Source organism: Lactuca virosa, chromosome 4, assembly GCF_052849685.1.
Source record: "Lactuca virosa cultivar CGN04683 chromosome 4, Lactuca_virosa_CGN04683_v6, whole genome shotgun sequence".
NCBI lineage: Eukaryota > Viridiplantae > Streptophyta > Magnoliopsida > Asterales > Asteraceae > Lactuca > Lactuca virosa.
Genome location: NC_136429.1, coordinates 185,907,127 through 185,926,200, shown reverse-complemented (window position 1 = coordinate 185,926,200; position 19,074 = coordinate 185,907,127). Strand labels below are relative to the sequence as shown.

The 19,074-nt window shown below is 44.5% G+C and overlaps 3 protein-coding genes across 3 annotated transcripts; all 3 read right to left on the bottom strand.

The window, feature by feature from the left end:
• Positions 1-1,111: 1,111 nt before the first annotated feature.
• LOC145105426 (uncharacterized) lies at positions 1,112-1,804 on the bottom strand. Its single transcript, XM_079042531.1, has one exon. The coding sequence runs from the start codon at positions 1,802-1,804 to the stop codon at positions 1,112-1,114; it is 693 nt and encodes a 230-aa protein (XP_078898657.1).
• A 12-nt stretch (positions 1,805-1,816) lies between these two features.
• LOC145105425 (uncharacterized) lies at positions 1,817-2,359 on the bottom strand. The gene has a single exon (XM_079042530.1). It carries the CDS (start codon positions 2,357-2,359, stop codon positions 1,817-1,819), a length of 543 nt encoding a protein of 180 aa, XP_078898656.1.
• A 1,560-nt stretch (positions 2,360-3,919) lies between these two features.
• LOC145168653 (stromal cell-derived factor 2-like protein) lies at positions 3,920-5,945 on the bottom strand. The gene is made up of 6 exons (XM_079087407.1): positions 5,506-5,945; positions 5,092-5,232; positions 4,834-4,974; positions 4,706-4,755; positions 4,462-4,591; positions 3,920-4,027 (listed from the first exon to the last, which is right to left on the bottom strand). Exons 1-6 carry the CDS (start codon positions 5,608-5,610, stop codon positions 3,944-3,946), a joined length of 651 nt encoding a protein of 216 aa, XP_078943533.1. The 5' UTR covers positions 5,611-5,945; the 3' UTR covers positions 3,920-3,943.
• Between the last annotated feature and the right edge of the window lie 13,129 nt (positions 5,946-19,074).

Sequence of the window (19,074 nt, the reverse complement as noted above, 5' to 3'; positions counted from 1 at the left end):
GAGCGCCTTTGATTTCCAAGTAGATAGTTTGGATTGGAATTTATCGATGATTGGTTTCCAGTTTTTGCATAAGTTCATATTTGCTCCAACCGAAATTCCAAGATAGTTGAAAGGAAGTGAACCCGCTTCACAGCCAAGAATGCTAGCCCAATTTTCAGTGTCTCTAATTGAAGATCCAATACCAAAAACCTTTGATTTATGGAAGTTGACTTTGAGGCCCGAGGATGCGTTGAAACATTTCAGAATGCAGGCCAGGTTTTTTAGATTGGATCTGGACCATTCACCAACGAATAAAGCATCATCAGCATAAAACAGGTGTGATAGGGTGGGGCCTTGATTTGAAATTTGGATTCCTTTGAAGGTACCGTTTTCTTTTGCCGCTTCAAGTGCTACATTAAGGCCTTCCATGGCTATGATGAATAGGAAAGGAGATAAAGGGTCACCTTGTCGAACACCTTTAGAAATTCCAAACTCACGTGTTGGTGAACCGTTAATTAACACCGAGGCTCGGGATGAGTGAAGGCAGCCACGGACCCATTGTCTCCATTTGCTACCGAAACCCATCTGTAAGAGTAACGAGTCAAGATACTCCCAGTTAATGGAGTCGAAGGCCTTATCGAAATCAACTTTGAACATTAGGATCTTCTTTTTGGCCACTTTTGACCAGGATAGTAGCTCATTTATCATCAGTGGGCCATCTAAGATACTCCTGCCTTCCACATATGTTGACTGTACGTCTCCAATAAGATCCCCGATAACATATTTAATTCGGATGGCAAGGATTTTTGAAATGATTTTAGACATGCATCCCATACGACTGATGGGTCGGTAATCAGTGAGAGATATGGGGTCTTTGACCTTAGGGACCAGTGATATGAAATTCGAGTTGCAGCCTCTAGCAAAGGTCCCAAATTTATCAAAGTGTAAAACGAATTTCAAAACATCATCTTTAATGATCTCCCAGTAGGTCTTTATAAATTTGAATGTTAAACCGTCAGGCCCACGCGCCTTTCCGCTTCCACAGGCCCAAACTGCATCTTTAACTTCATTATAGCTGAACGGAGCTTCAAGTTTTATTGCCTGCATCATGGAAAGAGATTTGAAACGGGGGCTAATGAGTTTGGGTCTCGAAGTCCTGGTCTCCGTGAATTTGTTCTTGAAGAATTGGAATGTTGTCTTTAACTTCATTGGCATCAGAGGTCCATTTGCCGTTTAACATTAGGCCATTAATTCTTTTACTCTTGTTTTTACTGTTAATAAAACCATGAAAAAAATTTGTATTTTCATCTCCTTCAACATTCCATTTCACCCGAGCCTTTTGTTTCATATCCATCACTGCTAATTTCTCAATTTCAAGAATTTTTTGTAGACCATGGTTTCTGGCTTCTAATTCTTGATCAGAAAGTAATCTTGACTCAACGGCCTTTTCAATCTTAGCCACCTCTGATTTGATTTTCGAAATCTCCTGGTTTGTCTTTTCAACCGATTTTTTCTTCCAGACTTTGATTTCATTTTTTAGAAATCTGAATTTTGCAGCGAGATAGGCATCAGGATTACCATACCCATGGAAATCTGCCCATGCTTTTTTAACTGTATAATCGAATCCTTCCTGTAGTAGCCATGAGTTGAATAATTTGAAAAGGGGAGGGCCGTAGTCTGAGGATGTGCTGATTAGAGTAACCGGAGAATGATCGGATAACTCCCGGGGATGCACTGTAATGTCCAGTGAACGAAAAGCTGCTAGGAAGTTCGAGCATTCTAGGAACCTATCAATTTTGCTCAATTTTGCACCGACTCTGGACATGTATGTGTATGTTTATCCTCCCATCCTAAAGTCTTGAAGTTCTGCCTCCTGAATGAACTTGTTAAAATGTTTGGCACTCGTTGGGCAAAAGTTCGAATTGAATCTTTCATCAGCTCTTCGTACTGCATTGAAATCACCAAAGATGGTCCAATTACCAGGTTTTGCTTCTTTGATGGCTAAGAGTTCGTGCCATAGTCTTTTTTGATCTCCAAGGCCGTGAGGCCCGTAGATATTTGCAAGTATTGTGTCGCCTTCAATTCCAATCCACTTACCTATTATTATTAAATAATGTCGAGATTTAATAATCTCCTTTTTGGAGAAGCAATTCCTGTTCCATATAGATAGGAGACCGCCTGATCTACCACTAGAATTTACGCCTTCAAAATCAAAATCATGGGATCCCCAACATCCGTTCACATCAATTCTTTCATAATTTGTTATTTGCGTTTCTTGTATCCCGACAAAATTAGCGTAATGTACCTGCTTCAATTTCCTAACCCACTTAATCTTTGGGTCTTCGCCAATACCTCTGATGTTAAGTGTTATGCAATTCATGGGATAACAATTTTTTCTCCGGAATCAACCACTGTTTCTGTTTCGGCTAACACTTGATCGTTAGCATCAATTTGGAATCCGACTGAAATTCCAATCGCAGCAATATCTCTAGCTTCTGTTGAGTGTGAAGTTTCAATTGTTACTTTATTGTCACCCACATCGTTCATGGGGTTCACGTCTTGGACCGTCATTGCTATGGAGGAATTAGAAGTCGCAAATTTTGCTTTGGAGGAAGGAAGAGGAATTGCGTTGAGGTTCTGTGAAAGGGGATTTAATCGTGGGGAATGTAATGATGTTTTATCTCTTTTCCTTTTTTTTGTATTTGGGTCCACCGCCACTATTTGGATTGGAATGTGCATCATTTATTTGGGTCGTAGGAGATGTAAAAGAAAAAGGCGTGTTATTATTGGGGAATGGCCCAAAACAACCAAGTGGAACTAGTTTCTCCAATGGCCCAAGAGTAAACGTATCTGATGGCCCATTTATGGGGGTACGGTCCGTATTGAAGGTAACGGGGGCATCACATTGATTAGTTAACCTAGAAAGCCTTTTGGGAACTTTAAACGACGTACCAGAATTAATATCAGTTAATGTGTTGATACGCGCCTCCTCGTGATTTGGTTTCAACGGTACATTGCTCGGGGACTTTTCGTTTCCTTCGACCGCCGGTGACTTCATCGGAGATGATATAACAGTTGCCGGAATAGGATCGTCCGACTGGACAACATTTGTCGTCACGTTCTCCGGTCGAATTTCACCCTCTTCTGGTTCTTCCATCTGTTCCTCCATCCAAGTTTCACAGATTCCTTCTGTATTATCTTCATCTTCATCCGATTCCTCAACTTTATCAAAAGGAGCAGATTTGAATGGAGACCAGTCGTCCGTATATTCCACAACTCCAACCTTGTATTCCCGTCCATTTGAAGTGATTGTAATTTCATCGTTGATCCATCTCCTTACAGAAGTTAGTACGCCGACTTTTCCCATGGAATAATCTCTTCTGTTTGCTATGCAGTCGAATGGATTGATAACTCTACCATATTTACCAGCAATAATCGAGAAATTGTTTTCTTCCCATAATTGTAGCAGGACTCCGGTGATTTTAAGCCATGCAACTCTTTCGTAATCCATGTCATATTGGTCTGCCATCACCAACCATTTGAACCAATCTTGCCACCGTTTTTTGTCTTCTAAGTATTCCTTTGCTTCAACTGACCACCGGAAGTGTATGGCCAGTTTTAATCCTCCCAGGTACTTCGTTTCTTCATTTATAATACCAAGAGCATGGAGGTTAGCCATATGATCGAGGCTATGCGTTTCACCAATTAGTACACCTTTTTTTAGCCAATCTCTCATGAACGGGCCATCATCACAAGCTAAACAAACATAATCATAAAAAATAATGACTAATAGCCAATTTGAAGGTAGAGTATATTTAGACAATGTATAAACAAACAAAAATCGTGGAAACAAAAGAAGATGCAATGAAACTCAAAGAATTATGAAAAAAGTGTTACGATTTTCATCAACCAAAAATGCAAAATGCGAATTTGTTTTAGTAAGAGATCTTCGAAAACAACCCATTCATTTCTTTTCATTAGTCGTGAAAAAGATGCCCTCTGTTACTAACCAGATACTATCCCCACTTTTCTCCTTTACACCACAAACCTACAAAATCGTGAAACATAAGTAAAATCACTTTAGATATCGTTGTTTTAGGATCATTTCTTACACGACATAAAAGCATCCAATATGTTAAATCTCTTTTCAATCGCCATAGTGGGTCCCATGATTTTGTTTGAAACACCATTTTAATACCTTATTTTACCCAATATTTTCACTTTATAGCATTTTTTAAATTCCTACAAATATAGTTAATACTTAATAAATATGTTCTTTAACATTTTTTTTTGTTTTATAAAAAATCAATATAGATTACGTTTTGTCAAACTATACAATAAAAAAATAAAATTTGTTTTATTTTATTATTATAATTATAATTTGATATAACTATTATACTGTAAATAAATAGAAAAAAATGTCTCTCACACACTCAATTTTTTTATATGTAAAAAGTCGTAAATACCCTTCAATCTCATTACCTCTTGCTGACCACCAGCAACGCCTCTATATTTCTTGTCATGGCTATGAAGATATCCACTCGTGTCAACATGATGAAGTCTTATTTTTTGATCTTGCTTCCAACTTTTCCCACTTCCCTCAATTACAAGTCTAATAAAAATAATAATAATAATAATAATAATAATAATAATAATAATAATAATAATAGATTAGTCATTAGATGAATGGGTGTATAAATTAATATAATGATAATTGCTATCTCACTTCCAATGATCTCCACTATCGGATCTACCACCATCTCCAAAGCAACTCACCTACACGAAATTTCAGTTGATTGAATATTTGAATTCCATTCATTGATAATAAATCAAAATGCCAATTAATCAACTAACCTCAAGATTGCCTGAAAGTGGGGAAGCATGCAAGTGGCTGTGGAGCCATTTTCTTGTTTTGAGGTGTTGTAGTCTAATAATGGTCCCACTTTTTATACTTTCTCCCTGTTTTACAGATGTCTCAAGTGTAGGCCTAACAACCTGTATTTGTCAGATTTCAATTCGAAGAAGAGATCAGTTTCTTAAACATTTGAAGATATAAGATCGATGTGATAATGTGAAGAACATGAATTCCGCATTCTGATTACTACATAATACCCAATAGCTATTAGCATCATTGACTTTGGAGAAACTGGTTACAGATTGCTGCCCACTGCCTGATCCATATGGTACTGGGTGTGAATGCAGCCTGAATTTTGTCTTTTCATGCATCAGCTTGATCACTGATCCGTAAGAAACCTAATTGTGAATGAAAAGATCACAAATGTGAAGAAGGGTTACGTTAATGAAAAGATCACAAATGCGAAGAAGGATTACGTCTCAAAAGTATGATTTGAGTATTAATCATCTTCAAAATCAGACTCTAAGAAGCTATTGCAGTATATCCAGGTATGAACTCAACAGGGTTTTCATATTGGAAAAAGGTATTGTTAAATTGTTCAAATGAAACAATCAACGTTAGAGAATTCAGTATATGGATTCTTTTATCAGATCATACAATTTGTAGATTACCTCAACGCCTTCGGAAGTGGCGGCGTCGACATGAGACGTCAGGTGATCTGATTCTAGGGTTATGAATAGGAAAATAGTGATACCGAAGAAGAACGATAACGCCATTAAAAGTAAAATTACGGTTAACTTATTTCGTGGCCAAAGCGATAGGTCTAGATACGATTCCGACGACGAGAATTGAGTAGGGCTTGATGACGGTGAATCCGACGAATTAGAAGAAGCGGTTCTTCTTCTTAAGAGGTGGTTGTTGTTCTGTTGGTGTTGCGATGACGGATGAGCCACGGCTTAAGATTTTCTTTGGTCGGAGCCTCCGGCTGAAGATATGATCACCGCCGACGTGTGTATCGGTTGAATGAAGAGAAGGAGAAATTACATGCGTTTTGAAGTGTGTTTAGGATCTCTAAGGTGAAGTACAGTGATCGTTCTTCAATGGCGATTCGAAATAGGATGCACCATGCATATACAATGACACGACGAATACTAGGATTTTATAGTATATTTGAAAAGGACTCTAAACATGAAATTAAATATGTTTTATTATTTTATATTTTCCAAGTGTTCATGAAGCAGGATGAGTTGGGTTAACGTGTTCCCTTGATACTTAATGGGTTCAACTTAGCAGTGAAAACGGGTCCAAACCCGGACCGAATGGATCCGAAACAGAAAACCCAGAAACCAGAAAATGTGATTTGGTATAATTGGAAACCATATCGGTGTATAGGAAGTTAGGAACCGATTCCGGTTCGGTTCCGTATATGAGACCGGGTAAAATAGGTCTAAAACCAGAAATGTTAAAGTGGGTATGATGGAACCAAGTTTTGGATTTTAGTACCGGAAAACCGTAAATTTTTGTGTTTTTAACTTGTAATTAGGGGCTGTTTTGTCATACTTTTGCAACCAAGGAGCTGTTTTGGAACTTTTGTATTAAGCGGGCACAACGGATTTTTTTTCTCGGTGTAAGACACTCCCATGGGAGGATGGTTTCTTGTCTTCTATTTTAGTTGACTGAGAATCCAAGTCGCATGGATGATTTTTTTATTTGAGGTCTTTATGTAACGCCCGGTTCCTGTTATGCATTTAAGTTAATTATTTATTCATTTTGGAAGAGCTACTCGACGAGTTGGTGGCCCTAACTCGTCGAGTAGAAGGCAGTATATGCGCGGGTTTTAAGTGAGCTACTCGACGAGTCGAGGTCTTGACTCAACGAGTAGGACAGCCTGGATGAAACCCTAATCTTTAGGGCTTGCACCCTATTTAAGCATCATATATGGCCTCCACCCCAGCCTCTATCACCTCCAAACCCTAATCTCGAAACCCTAATCAACCTTGAGTGATCTTGAGCTATTCTCTTGCCGTTTTTATGATTTAAAGCTAGAAGAAGGAAGCTAGGACTTGGAGTTGCAGAAGGAAGACTGAAGATCCAGAGCTTAGGACTCATTTCCGACTTGATTGAGGTATAAAGCTTATACCTTGGCTTCTATTCACTTAGATCTTCATTTGAGCTTGTATATTGTCACTTTTGGGCCATTTCCAAGGTCATTCTGAGATTTGAACTCTTGGGGATGTAAGGACTTCAGATCTGGGCACTCTTGAGCTTTAGGAGCTCAAAGTTGCCGCCTTTATTCATCTATGGCCCTATTCCATGACTTAGACCTCCATTTTAGCTTGTGGTGGGTGTTTTAGCTTGTGGTGGGTGTTTTAGCTTCATAACACCATGCATGCACGTAAAGTTAGCAACTTTACGTGTAATGCTAGTCTAAGGAGTCCAGATCTATGAGTTGGAAGCATTAGAATTGATTAGAATCGACTGTATGGATTTGGTATATAAGGGACTCGACGAGTTGTTCTTGTGACTCGGCGAGTCGGGTCGTGAAACCCTAACCCTTTTCTGGTTTTGAGTGAACCCGTTGAGTCTAGGATATGACTCAGCGAGTTGGGCATGATTAGGACTCAGAAACTGAAGAACTCGACGAGTCCAAGGAGGGACTCAATGAGTTTAAGTCGCTTTGTCCCGATTCTGTACAAGGTAGAACTCGACGAGTTTGTGAAGGGACTCGACGAGTTGACTAGGTTATCACAAGACTGATTAGCATGGAACTCGACGAGTTAAGAGACAACTCGACGAGTTGGGGTTAACTGGGAATTGACCTTGACTTTGACTTGACCAGGATGTCGACTTTGACCAAGGTTAAAATGGTCATTTTACCCTTGGAAGGATTCTCAGTTTTCTGACTAAGTATTATTGTATAGAGATAGTCGGGGAGTCGTGGGAGCAGCCAACAGAGATTCCTCGCGCACGAGTTCAGCACCCAGTTTGAGAGGTGAGTTTCCTTCAGTAGGAACGGGTCTACGACACCAAGGTCGGCCCGTATATGTGATATGATAGTAGCCGAGTGTGGGCGGGGCCCGAATCTCGTAGTATTATTTGAGTAGAGTTATGTGACTGTTTGATAGGAGTAGATATACTTGTCGTATGTGTGATACTTGTATGTATGTTATACAGCGGAGTGTGGGCGGGGCCCGAATCTCCTAGACAGCAGAGTGTGGGCGGGGCCCGAATATCCTAGACAGCGGAGTGTGGGCGGGGCCCGAAAATCCTAGACAGCGGAGTGTGGGTGGGGCCCGAATCTCCATGAGAGTGGGCGGGGCCCGTATCTCTTAGTTGCATGTTATGTGTATGGTATGTGGTAGTTTGGGGAGACTCACTAAGCTTCGTGCTTACAGCTTTCAGTTTTGGTTTCAGGTACTTCTACTAGTAAGGGGAAGGGCTCAGGATGATCGCATGGCACACACCACAGTTTTAGCCTGGGATGTTTAGACTCTGATATTTCTCTCATATGATTTTGACACAGTATTTGACATGATGTTTTGAGATACATGATTCTTGATTTTCTTTATGATGATGGATGATTCATGGTTTTATTATAAGTTTTAAAACGAAATTTTTGGACTGTATTTTTGGGATGTTTCAAGTTGGTATCAGAGCCTTTGTTTGAGGGATTCAGGCACACTCTCGGGTGTGTCTGAACTCAAACTAAGGACATGGTATGAAATTTTTCAAAAGAAAATCATTTTTACAAAAGAATTTTTAAAAAGAGAAAGAACTTTGAAATGAGAAAAAAGGTATGGTGCATGCAATCAGCCGAGCTCAAGTAAGTACTCCCAAAATTACCCATACAAGTTATGTTATTATAGGTTTACGAGAATTTCATGGTAGATTAGGACTAAGGATCTAGGAAGGATGCCTTATGTGCCTATTATATGTGTATCAGTTTCATGAGAATTGCATGCTAGATTAGGACTAAAGATCTAGGAAGTATGTCTTATGTGCCTATTATATGTATATCAGCTTTATGAACTGCATGCTAGTACAGATAAGTCAGGGATAGCCTGAGAGAGATATTCTTGATTATGATTACTCGATGCTCGAATGCTGCTTGATTTGTGCTTTTAGGAGTTCTATTTATCCTTTACTAATTAGTAAATGAATATGTTAAGTTACATATTGCGAGGACTAAATAATTTCAGAGGGTTAGGTCTAGCTCTATTGCGCATCTCTTGTTTGAGTCCAACCGTTGTAAGGTAGAATCTATCATTCGAAAAATTATCTAGTCTTAGTGATATGTAATAGTATTCACGAGCTAGTCAGGGGAAATATCAAGGACTTCTTATGCAGCTGATAACGGAGAGTGGGTTGGTGATTACCCTAGGGCAAGCCTGGGATGAGTTTAGCATGAGATCAGTAGTAGTAGTAGAATGGACTTGGTGGAGTCGAGGCAGTTCTTGAGGAAAGTACGGATATATGTGGAAGGTAATATGGGCCCGTATTACTGAAAGCAGAGGATCCGTACTCGAATCAAGGAAGGATGAGATGAATCCATGGAACTTGTAGTATGTTAGATCCCTCGAGATATGATGAGTATACTGATGTTTATTATGGTGTATTTTCAGTATGTTGACGCTACGCACTAGGCCGATTGTCGCTTCAGGCACTGGTGAGGGATCAGGCTTGGGTTCTGGAACCGAGCAGATGGATGAGCTCTACAAGGGAGTTTATTTCGTCTGAGATCACGCGCAACATTTTAGAGCAGACTCCTGTGATCTTTGGTTCGGTCAAGGAGGGTATTTTGGGGCTTCTGGATGAGAAGCTGAGCGCTTTCCGCACTGAAGTGGCGGCCATGATGGGGTCGCGCACACCGACTTTCAGGGAGTTTAGGGCTTGTGGAGCTCCCGATTACCATGGGGCTCGGGACCCCATTGCTAGCACCAAATGGTTGGCGGATGTCGCCAACGCGTTCCGCACCAGCAGATGTCCCGAGGGGGGGGGGCAAGGTTAGACTTGCGTCCTGTCTTCTGAAGGACAGTGCACGTGACTGGTGGGAGGAGGTCGGACATGCTATTGGGGATGATGTCGCGTTAGACGCGATGACATGGGGTGACTTCTCGGCCAGGTTCAAGGCTGAGTTTGCACCAGTTATTGAGGTGCAACAGCTAGCGCGGGAGTTTCAGGACCTCCAGCAGACTATAGAGATAGTGGCGGAGATCACCGCCAAATTTAGGGAGAGGGCCCTTCTCGTTCTGCAGTATGTGGCAGATGAGGAGATGAAAAAGGCCCGATACCATGAGATGTTGAGGAGTGATATACGGCAATTTGTGAGCCATTCCAGCTGCAAGACGCTGGAAGATATGATTGCTAGGGATCGTGAGAGAGAGATTGATTTGGAGATGGAGAGGAAGAGGAATCCAGAGTCTGTGACTGGCGTGGAGGGTTCGGGCAAAAATCCCAAGGTAGATTCCCGAGGGAAGGGCCAACAGGGTCGAGGCCACTGCGGCAAGTGTGGCAGGGGGCATGATGGGCCGTGCAAGGTTGGTAGTTCGGGCTGCTTCAAGTGCGGCCGAAGTGGGCATCTCAGCAAGGATTGTACTGCTACCACCACCATCACATCATCTGACCTGATTTTCTTTCAGTGCGATCAGAGGGGCCACAAGAGGTCCCAGTGTCCGAGTTTGGCAGCAGCAAGGAAGGTGGTGGCACCTACCCCTGCTACATTGAGGATTACAGACGGCCGTCAGGGCCGGACAGAGATGCCAGTGGCGAAGAGCAGAGCCTTCCATTTAACATCAGAGGAGGCACGAGCAGATCCTGATGTCGTTACGGGTATGTATCTTCTCCTTATCTCTTTATTTATCTTGATCATTGCTTATGTTTATGTGTTTGTTATAGGATCGTTCTTAGTGAACGGTATATCAGCCATGGTACTGTTTGATTCGAGGGAAACCCGATCTTTTGTGTCGCTCGCACTTAGCAAGTGATTTGTTGGAGCTCCGGGGGAGCTAGTGTCCATTGAATGTCGATATAGCAGATGATAGGACGGTACAGGTCGTGAGGGTTTACCGCGGATGTACGCTACAGTTGTTCGATGAGCAGTTTTCAGTGGACCTGGTTTCTATTCCCCTGCGAGAGAATAAGGTTATAGTTGGTATGGATTAGTTGAGCCCCAATGGGGCAGCGATCGAATGTGAGCAACAGCTAGTGAGGATTCAGACTCCTAGTGGGGGAGGTTTAGTGATACAGGGTAAGAGACCATAGGACGGATTCACTCTATGCTCAGCAGTGAGGGCGAGGCGCTACCTTCAGCAGGGTTGCGCAGGTTATGTCGCCTATGTTATGTGTAACGCTCCGAAAATACCACCCAAAAATTTTTGTTTAAAAACTTTACTAAACCATAATATCAAATATTAAAAGATAAATCCATGAATCATGTATCTCAAAATGTCATAATAAATTTATCAAATCGAAACTAGTGTCAAGATTATATCAAATATCAGAGTCTAACTCCCAGGCTAAAACTGTGGTGTGTGCCATGCCATCATCCCGAGCCCTTCCCTTTGCTAGCTGAAGTACCTGAAACCAAAACTGAAAATGTAAGCACGAAGCTTAGTGAGCTCCCCCAAACTACCACATACCATACAATAACATATAAAGCACATACTGAGCCTTGCCCACTGCATCAGATCGAAATCCGGAAACTACATCGGACCGAAGTCCGGAAACTGACCAGGGCCTTGCCCTCTGCATCGGACCTAGGTCCGGAAACTGCATCGGACCGAAGTCCGAAAACTGACCAGGGCCTTGCCCTCTACATCGGACCGAAGTCCGGAAACTACATCGGACCGAAGTCCGGAATCTACCTAGGGCCTTGCCCTCTGCATCGGAACGAAGTACGGAAACTGACTGAACATGGCATAGCATAATCATAACTACTAGCATAAATACATATGTTGCATACTGCATCGGACCGAAGTCCGGAACACATAACACAAAAACATGCTTGAATCACAAAGACATCAAGCACACTGAACTACTGCATCGGACCGAAGTCCGGGACTACTGCTGACTAAACGGGCCGACATTGTGGCCGTAGACCCGTTCCTACTGGAAGGAAGACTCACCTCGTAACGCTGGCTGCTAAGGTGCTAAATCTGAGACTGTCTGACTACTGCTCCGGAACTCCCCGGCTACAAATCCCATAAACACTAAATCAAATACTGATAACTAATCTCAGGGTAAAATGACTATTTTACCCCTGGTCAAAGTCAACTGCCTAGTCAAAGTCAACTTTCAGTTGACCGGACTCGCCGAGTTGGGCCGCCAACTCGTCGAGTCCTTATCATTCTTTCTAATCCTCTACCCGCTTCTACTCGTCGAGTTTGGCAAAGACTCGACGAGTTCTTCTTCGATACTAACATCGAGTCTAACTTCATCCGACGAACCGAGTTATATGAACAACTCGTCGAGTTCTCCTTCATCATAAGAAGACGTCCTGTCTGTGACTCGCTGAGTTGTATGAACAACTCGTCGAGTCTGTTATTGAGGCAAGAAGATTGCCTTGGACTCGCCGAGTCACGGCGTGGACTCGCCGAGTCTCTTGTATGCCATTACTATACAGTCGATTCTAGTCGATTTCAGTGCATCCAATTCATAGATCTGGGCTTCTAGGGCTGGTTTTGCACGTAAAGTTTCCAACTTTACGTGCATGCACACGAGAATGGGGCTAAAACACCAAAATCATCCAACACTAAGCAATTAGGGTTTGGAACAAGGCTATATTTGCATAAAGGTAGCTACTTTGAGCTCCTGGAGCTCAATGATGCCCAGATCTATAGCTCACTACCCTAAGGGGGCTCCAATCTCGAGTTTGGACCTTGAAATGTCCCAAAAGTGGCAAAACAAGCATGTATGAAGATCTACTAGGAAAATGAACAAGGTAGAGACTTTATTACCAGATGTAGTAGCAAATGGAAGCCAGCTTCTGGATATCCTTCTTCTCCTTTGCACCTTCTCTCTTTCCTTCTCTTTTACACTTCCAAGAATACACCAAAACACTCAAAAATCAAGAAGGAATCACTCAAACTCACCTATGGAGGCTAGGGTTTTGAGGGGGAACGCTCTAGGGGTGCTGGAGGCTGGGATGGGGCTATAAGGACGTTTAAATAGGGTACAAACCCTAAGGATTAGGGTTTCATCCAGACTGGCCTACTAGTCGAGTCCAGGAGCGGACTCGCCGAGTAGATCACTTAAAACCCGCGTCCAAACCTGGCATCTACTCGACGAGTTAGGACTACTACTCATCGAGTAGCTCTTTATAAAAGACTTTTTAATAAATTAATACGTACCAGGAACGGGGCGTTACAATTCTCCCCCACTTATCTTAGACGTCGTCCTCGAAGTCTGCTATCTCTGGAAACAACTCTGGGTAGTGCTCCCTCATCTCTTCCTCGGGCTCCCACGTCCACTCTGAACCCTTGCGGTGCTGCCACTGCACCTTAACTAACTCTATTGTCTTGTTCCTAAGCTTTTTCACCTTGTGATCTAGAATCGCCACTGGTCTCTCGATATAGTTCAGGCTATCGTCAACCTGAATGTCCTCCAGGGGTACCACTGCTGAATCATCCACTAAGCACTTCCGCAACTTAGAAACATGGAACGTGCAGTGGATCTGGCTGAGCTCTGCTGGAAGATCTAACCGATAAGCAACCCGACCCACCCGGGCCAAAACCCTAAACGGACCAATGAATCTGGGGCCCAGCTTACCCCTCTTCCGAAATCTGATAACACCCTTCCATGGTGACACTTTCAGGAGGACCATATCGCCCACCTGAAACTCCAAGTCCGAACGCCTCCTGTCGGCGTAACTCTTATGTCGACTCTGCGCAGTCTGCAGTCTGCTACGGACCTGCTGGATCAACTCTGTGGTCTTGAGCACCACCTCAGTGCTCCCGATGACCCTCTGACCGACCTCGCCCCAACAAATCGGGGTCCTACACTTCCTCCCGTAAAGCATCTCGAAAGGAGGGCGGTCAATACTGGCGTGGTAACTGTTTTTATACGAAAATTCCGCTAATGGAAGATACGTATCCCAACTGCCACCAAAATCTAGAACACATGCCCGCAGCATGTCCTCGAGAGTCTGAATCGTCCTCTCACTCTGCCCGTCCGTCTGAGGGTGGAAAGCGGTGCTGAAGTGAAGACGAGTCCCCATCTCGTCATGAAATCGCTTCCAAAACCTGGAATTGAACCGGATGTCTCGATCTGATACTACTGATACAGGAACTCCGTGTCGTGCCACTACCTCGCGCACATAAATATCAGCTAGCTTTTCGGCCGATATGCTCTCCTGAATCGGTATGAAATGCGCGCTCTTGGTCAGCCGATCCACTATGACCCAAATCGAATCAACTCCACGTGCGGTCCTGGGAAGCTTAGTGATGAAATCCATAGAGATATCCTCCCATTTCCACACGGGAATGTCTAACGGCTGCATCTTGCAGTGGGGCCTCTGATGTTCTGCCTTGACCTTCCTGCAGGTCAGGCATCTCTCCACATACCAAGCTACATCCCGCTACATGCAGGGCCACCAATAATCGGGTCGAAGATCTTTGTACTTCTTCGTCGCCCCTGGGTGGATGGAGAACCGAGACTTGTGGGCCTCATCCATCAGCACCTGCCGTACTCCTCCCCAGTACGGTACCCAAACTCTCCCATGAAGGGTCAACAATCCTCGACTGTTATAGTCAAAGTAAGCTACTCGGCCAGCAATCCTCTCACACTTCTGCCTCTCCTCCTTCAGGCCCTCAACCTGTGCCTCTCTAATCTGCTCCAACAATGGAGTAATCACTGTCATCCTCAGATAAAAATCCCTGATCGGGGCAGCTACCGCCTTGCGGCTCAGGGCGTCGGCCACTATGTTGGCCTTGCCCGGATGATAAAGGATCTCACAGTCATAATCCTTTACCACGTATAACCATCGGCGCTGCCTCATGTTCAGATTAGGCTGATCCATGAGGTACCTCAAACTCTTGTGATCCGTGTAAATGATACAGCGGACCCCATAGAGGTAATGTCTCCAAATCGTGAGGGCGAACACCACTGCCCCCAGCTCTAAATTGTGCGTCGGGTAGTTAGCCTCTTGAGGCTTCAACTGTCCAGAGGCATAAGCTATCACATGCCCTCGCTGCATCAACACTGCTCCCATACCTGTGATCGAAGCATCACGGTAAATTACAAAATACTCTACTCCCTCTGGCAGGGCGAGAATCGGCGCCTCGCACAATCTCTGTCTGAGGGTCTCAAATGCTGCCTGCTGCTCAGGCCCCCAGCGAAACACCACCGACTTCTTAGTCAGTCGGGTGAGCAGAACTGCTATCTTGGAGAAATCCTGGATGAATCTTTTGTAGTACCCTGCCAGTCCTAGGAAACTCTGAATCTCAGTTGGAGACCTCGGGACCTCCCACTGCATCACGGCCTCCATCTTGGCCGGATCTACTAGTATACCCTTCTGGTTGACGATGTGACCAAGGAACTGCACCTCGCGCAACCAGAACTCGCACTTGGAGAACTTCGCGAACAGTCTCTCCCTCCTCAGCGTCTCTAGCACCTCTCTCAGGTGCTCCTCATGCTGCTCCTGAGTCTTGGAATAGACCAAGATGTCATCAATGAACACTATCACAGACCGATCCAGCATCGGTCTGCATACGCGGTTCAATAGATCCATGAACGCGGCTGGAGCGTTGGTGAGCCCGAACGGCATCACCACAAACTCATAATGACCATAGCGGGTCCTAAAAGCGGTCTTCTGCACATCCTCATCCCTGACCCGCATCTGGTCATATCCTAACCGTAGATCAATCTTGGAGAACCAAGATGCTCCCTGAAGCTGGTCAAACAAATCGTCTATCCTCGGGAGTGGGTAACGGTTCTTCACTGTTACCTTGTTCAGCTCCCGGTAATCAATGCACATACGGTGCGACCCATCCTTCTTCCTCAAGAACAGGATCGGGGCTCCCCATGGTGAACTACTCGACCTAATGAAACCCTTGTCTAGCAGCTCCTACAGCTGCGTAGACAACTCCTGCATCTCTGGAGGAGCCAACCGATACGGTGCCTTGGCTATCGGAGCCGCACCCAGAACCAGGTCAATCCGAAACTCGACCTGTCTTTCCGGAGGTATCCCAGGCAAGTCCTCTGGGAATACGTCCGGATACTCTCGCACTACTGGTACATCGTCAATTGTCGCCTTACCCTTCTCCCGGGCATCTAAAACATAGGCGATGTACCCCACACAACCCTGCTGAACGTAGTGCCTTGCTCTCGCTGCTGAACAAAGAACTGGTCCGCACTATGGCCTCTCGCCCTGAATCACTAACTCTCCCCCACTGGGAGTGCGAACCCTCACTAACTGCAGCTCACAATCAATCACTGCCCCATTGGGGCTCAGCCAATCCATACCCACTATAACCTTATTCCCTTGCAGGGGAATAGGAACCAAGTCCACTAAAAACTGCTCATCAAATAACTGCAGCGAAGACCCCCTATGTACTCTCGCGACCCTGACGGTCCTGTCATCCGCTATCTCAACCTCAAGTGGACAATCCAGCTCCCCCGGAGATCTGCTAAACCTCTTGCTAAGTGCAAGTGAAACAAATGATCGGGTAGGCCCCGAGTCAAACAATATTGTAGCTGAAATGCCGTTCACTAAGAACGACCCTATACGAAAACATATAACCATGAGAAACAATCAATATCAATAAAGAAACAAGAGGAATTTACATACCCGTCACTACATCAGGAGTCGTTCGCGCCTCCTCTGCTGTCATCTGGAAAGCTCTACTCTTCGCTACTGGCGCCTCACCCCGGCCCTGACGGCCGTCTGTAATCCTCAATGTAGCAGGGGCTGGTGCCGCCACCTTCCCTGCTGCTGCCAAACTCGGACACTGGGACTTTTTATGTCCCCTCTGATTGCAATGGAAGCAAATCAGATCAGATGATGTGGTGGTGGTGGTGGTGGTAGCTGTACAATCTCTGCTCATGTGCCCGGTCCGGCCGCACTTGTAGCGACCGGGACTCCCTGCCTTGTACGCCCCATCGTGCAATCTCCCACACTTGCCACACCGACTGTGGCTCTGCTGTCCTCTAGGTCTGTGATCCGATACCTTGGGCTTTTTGCCCGAACTCCCGGTACCAGATGCCGCCTCTGGCTTCCTCTTCTTCTCCATCTCCAAATCTATCTCTCTCTCTCGAGCCCTCGCAATCATATCATCCAGCGTTTTACAGCTGGACCGGCTCACAAAGTGGCGGATATTACTCTGCAACATCTCATGATAACGGGCCTTCTTCATTTCCTCATCAGCTGCGTACTGAGGAACGAGAAGAGCCCTCTTCCTGAACTTGGCGGTAATCTCCGCCACTGTCTCTGTAGTCTGGGTAAGATCCTGAAACTCCCTAGCTAACTGTTGCATCTCAATAACCGGTGCAAACTCGGCTCTGAACCTGGTAGTAAAATCAGCCCAGGTCATCGCATCAAGAGCTGCGTCATCTCCGATAACATGCCCGATCTCCTCCCACCAATATTGTGTCCCGGCCTTCAGAAGACAGGATGCTAGTCTGACCTTGTCCCCCTCGGGACATCTGCTGGTGCGGAACGCATTGGCGACATCTGCCAACCACCTGGTACTCGCAATGGGATCCCGTGCCCCATGGTAGTCTGGAGCTCCACAAGCCCGAAACTCCCTGAAGGTGAGTGTGAGCGACCCCATCATGGCCGCCACCTCAGCACGGAATATGCTCAACCTCTCATCACATGTGATCTGCTACTCTCATCCTAGGCTTGCCCTAGGGAAATCTCTTACTCCACCCAACCCAGTCCTCAGCTGCTGAAGGCCTCCTTGTAATGCCAGTTAGCCATCACCCGAATACCATCACATGTGACGAGGCTCAGATAATCCTTCGAGTAGAAGACTCGTCCCTACAACGGTTAGACTCAAACAAGAGTTGCGCAATATGGCCAAATCCAGCACTCTGAGATTATTCAACCCTGATCACATGTGACGTGACGTATTCACCTAATGAGTAACTCCCATCACTCAGAGTCCCACAAAGCACAAATCGAGCAGCATTCAGACACAGGAAACTACTCAAGCAATCCTATCCTCATAACAAGAAACTGTACTAGCATACAATGTTAAGCTCATACTATTAGGCATAACCTAAACAGGCTATCCTACTACTGTCTACTCAATACTAGCATGCAATTTTCATATAGTTGAAACACATAGAACAGGCACATAAGGCATCCTCCTAGATCCTTACTCCTATTCTAGCATGCTGTTCTACTGAAAAACTGAAACTGATAATCATAGCATAAACTTGTATGGGTAATTTGGGGAGTACTTACTTGAGCTCGGCTGATCGCATGCACCACACCCTTTTTCTCTTTTTCAAAAACTCTTTTCTTTTTAAGTTTTCTTTTTCAAAAATTCATTTGAAAACATTTTTCTTTTGAAAATCTTTTTACCATTTCCTTAGTTTGACTCCAGTCACACCCGAGAGTGTGGCTTAATCCCTCAAACCAAGGCTCTGATACCAACTTGTAACGCTCCGAAAATAACACCCAAAAATTTTTGTTTAAAAACTTTACTAAACCATAATATCAAATATTAAAAGATAAATCCATGAATCATGTATCTCAAAATGTCATAATAAATTTATCAAATCGAAACTAGTGTCAAGATCATATCAAATATCAGAGTCTAACTCCCAGGCTAAAACTGTGGTGTGTGCCATACCATCATCCCGAGCCCTTCCCTTTGCTAGCTGAAGTACCTAAAACCAAAACTGAAAATGTAAGCACGAAGCTTAGTGAGCTCCCCCAAACTACCACATACCATACAATAACATATAAAGCACATACTGGGCCTTGCCCACTGCATCAGATCGAAATCCGGAAACTGCGTCGGACCGAAGTCCGGAAACTGCGTCGGACCGAAGTCCGGAAACTGACCAGGGCCTTACCCTCTGCATCGGACCGAAGTCCGGAAACTGACCAGGGCCTTGCCCTCTTCATCGGACCGAAGTCCGGAAACTGCATCGGACCGAAGTCCGGAATCTACCCAGGGCCTTGCCCTCTGCATCGGACCGAAGTCCGGAAACTAACTGAACATGGCATAGCATAATCATAACTACTAGCATAAACACATATACTGCATACTGCATCGGACCGAAGTCCGGAA

What these genes read in the sequence shown, in the direction of transcription:
- LOC145105426 (XM_079042531.1), bottom strand. Translation starts at nt 1,804, where the DNA reads ATGTCCAGAGTCGGTGCAAAATTGAGCAAAATTGATAGGTTCCTAGAA.
- LOC145168653 (XM_079087407.1), bottom strand. Translation starts at nt 5,610, where the DNA reads ATGGCGTTATCGTTCTTCTTCGGTATCACTATTTTCCTATTCATAACC. An exon ending in ATGATGCTAATAGCTATTGG is followed by an intron (nt 4,975 to 5,091) that starts GTATTATGTAGT and finishes TGACAAATACAG; the next exon opens with GTTGTTAGGCCTACACTTGA. An exon ending in CACTTTCAGGCAATCTTGAG is followed by an intron (nt 4,756 to 4,833) that starts GTTAGTTGATTA and finishes AATTTCGTGTAG; the next exon opens with GTGAGTTGCTTTGGAGATGG.
- LOC145105425 (XM_079042530.1), bottom strand. Translation starts at nt 2,359, where the DNA reads ATGAATTGCATAACACTTAACATCAGAGGTATTGGCGAAGACCCAAAG.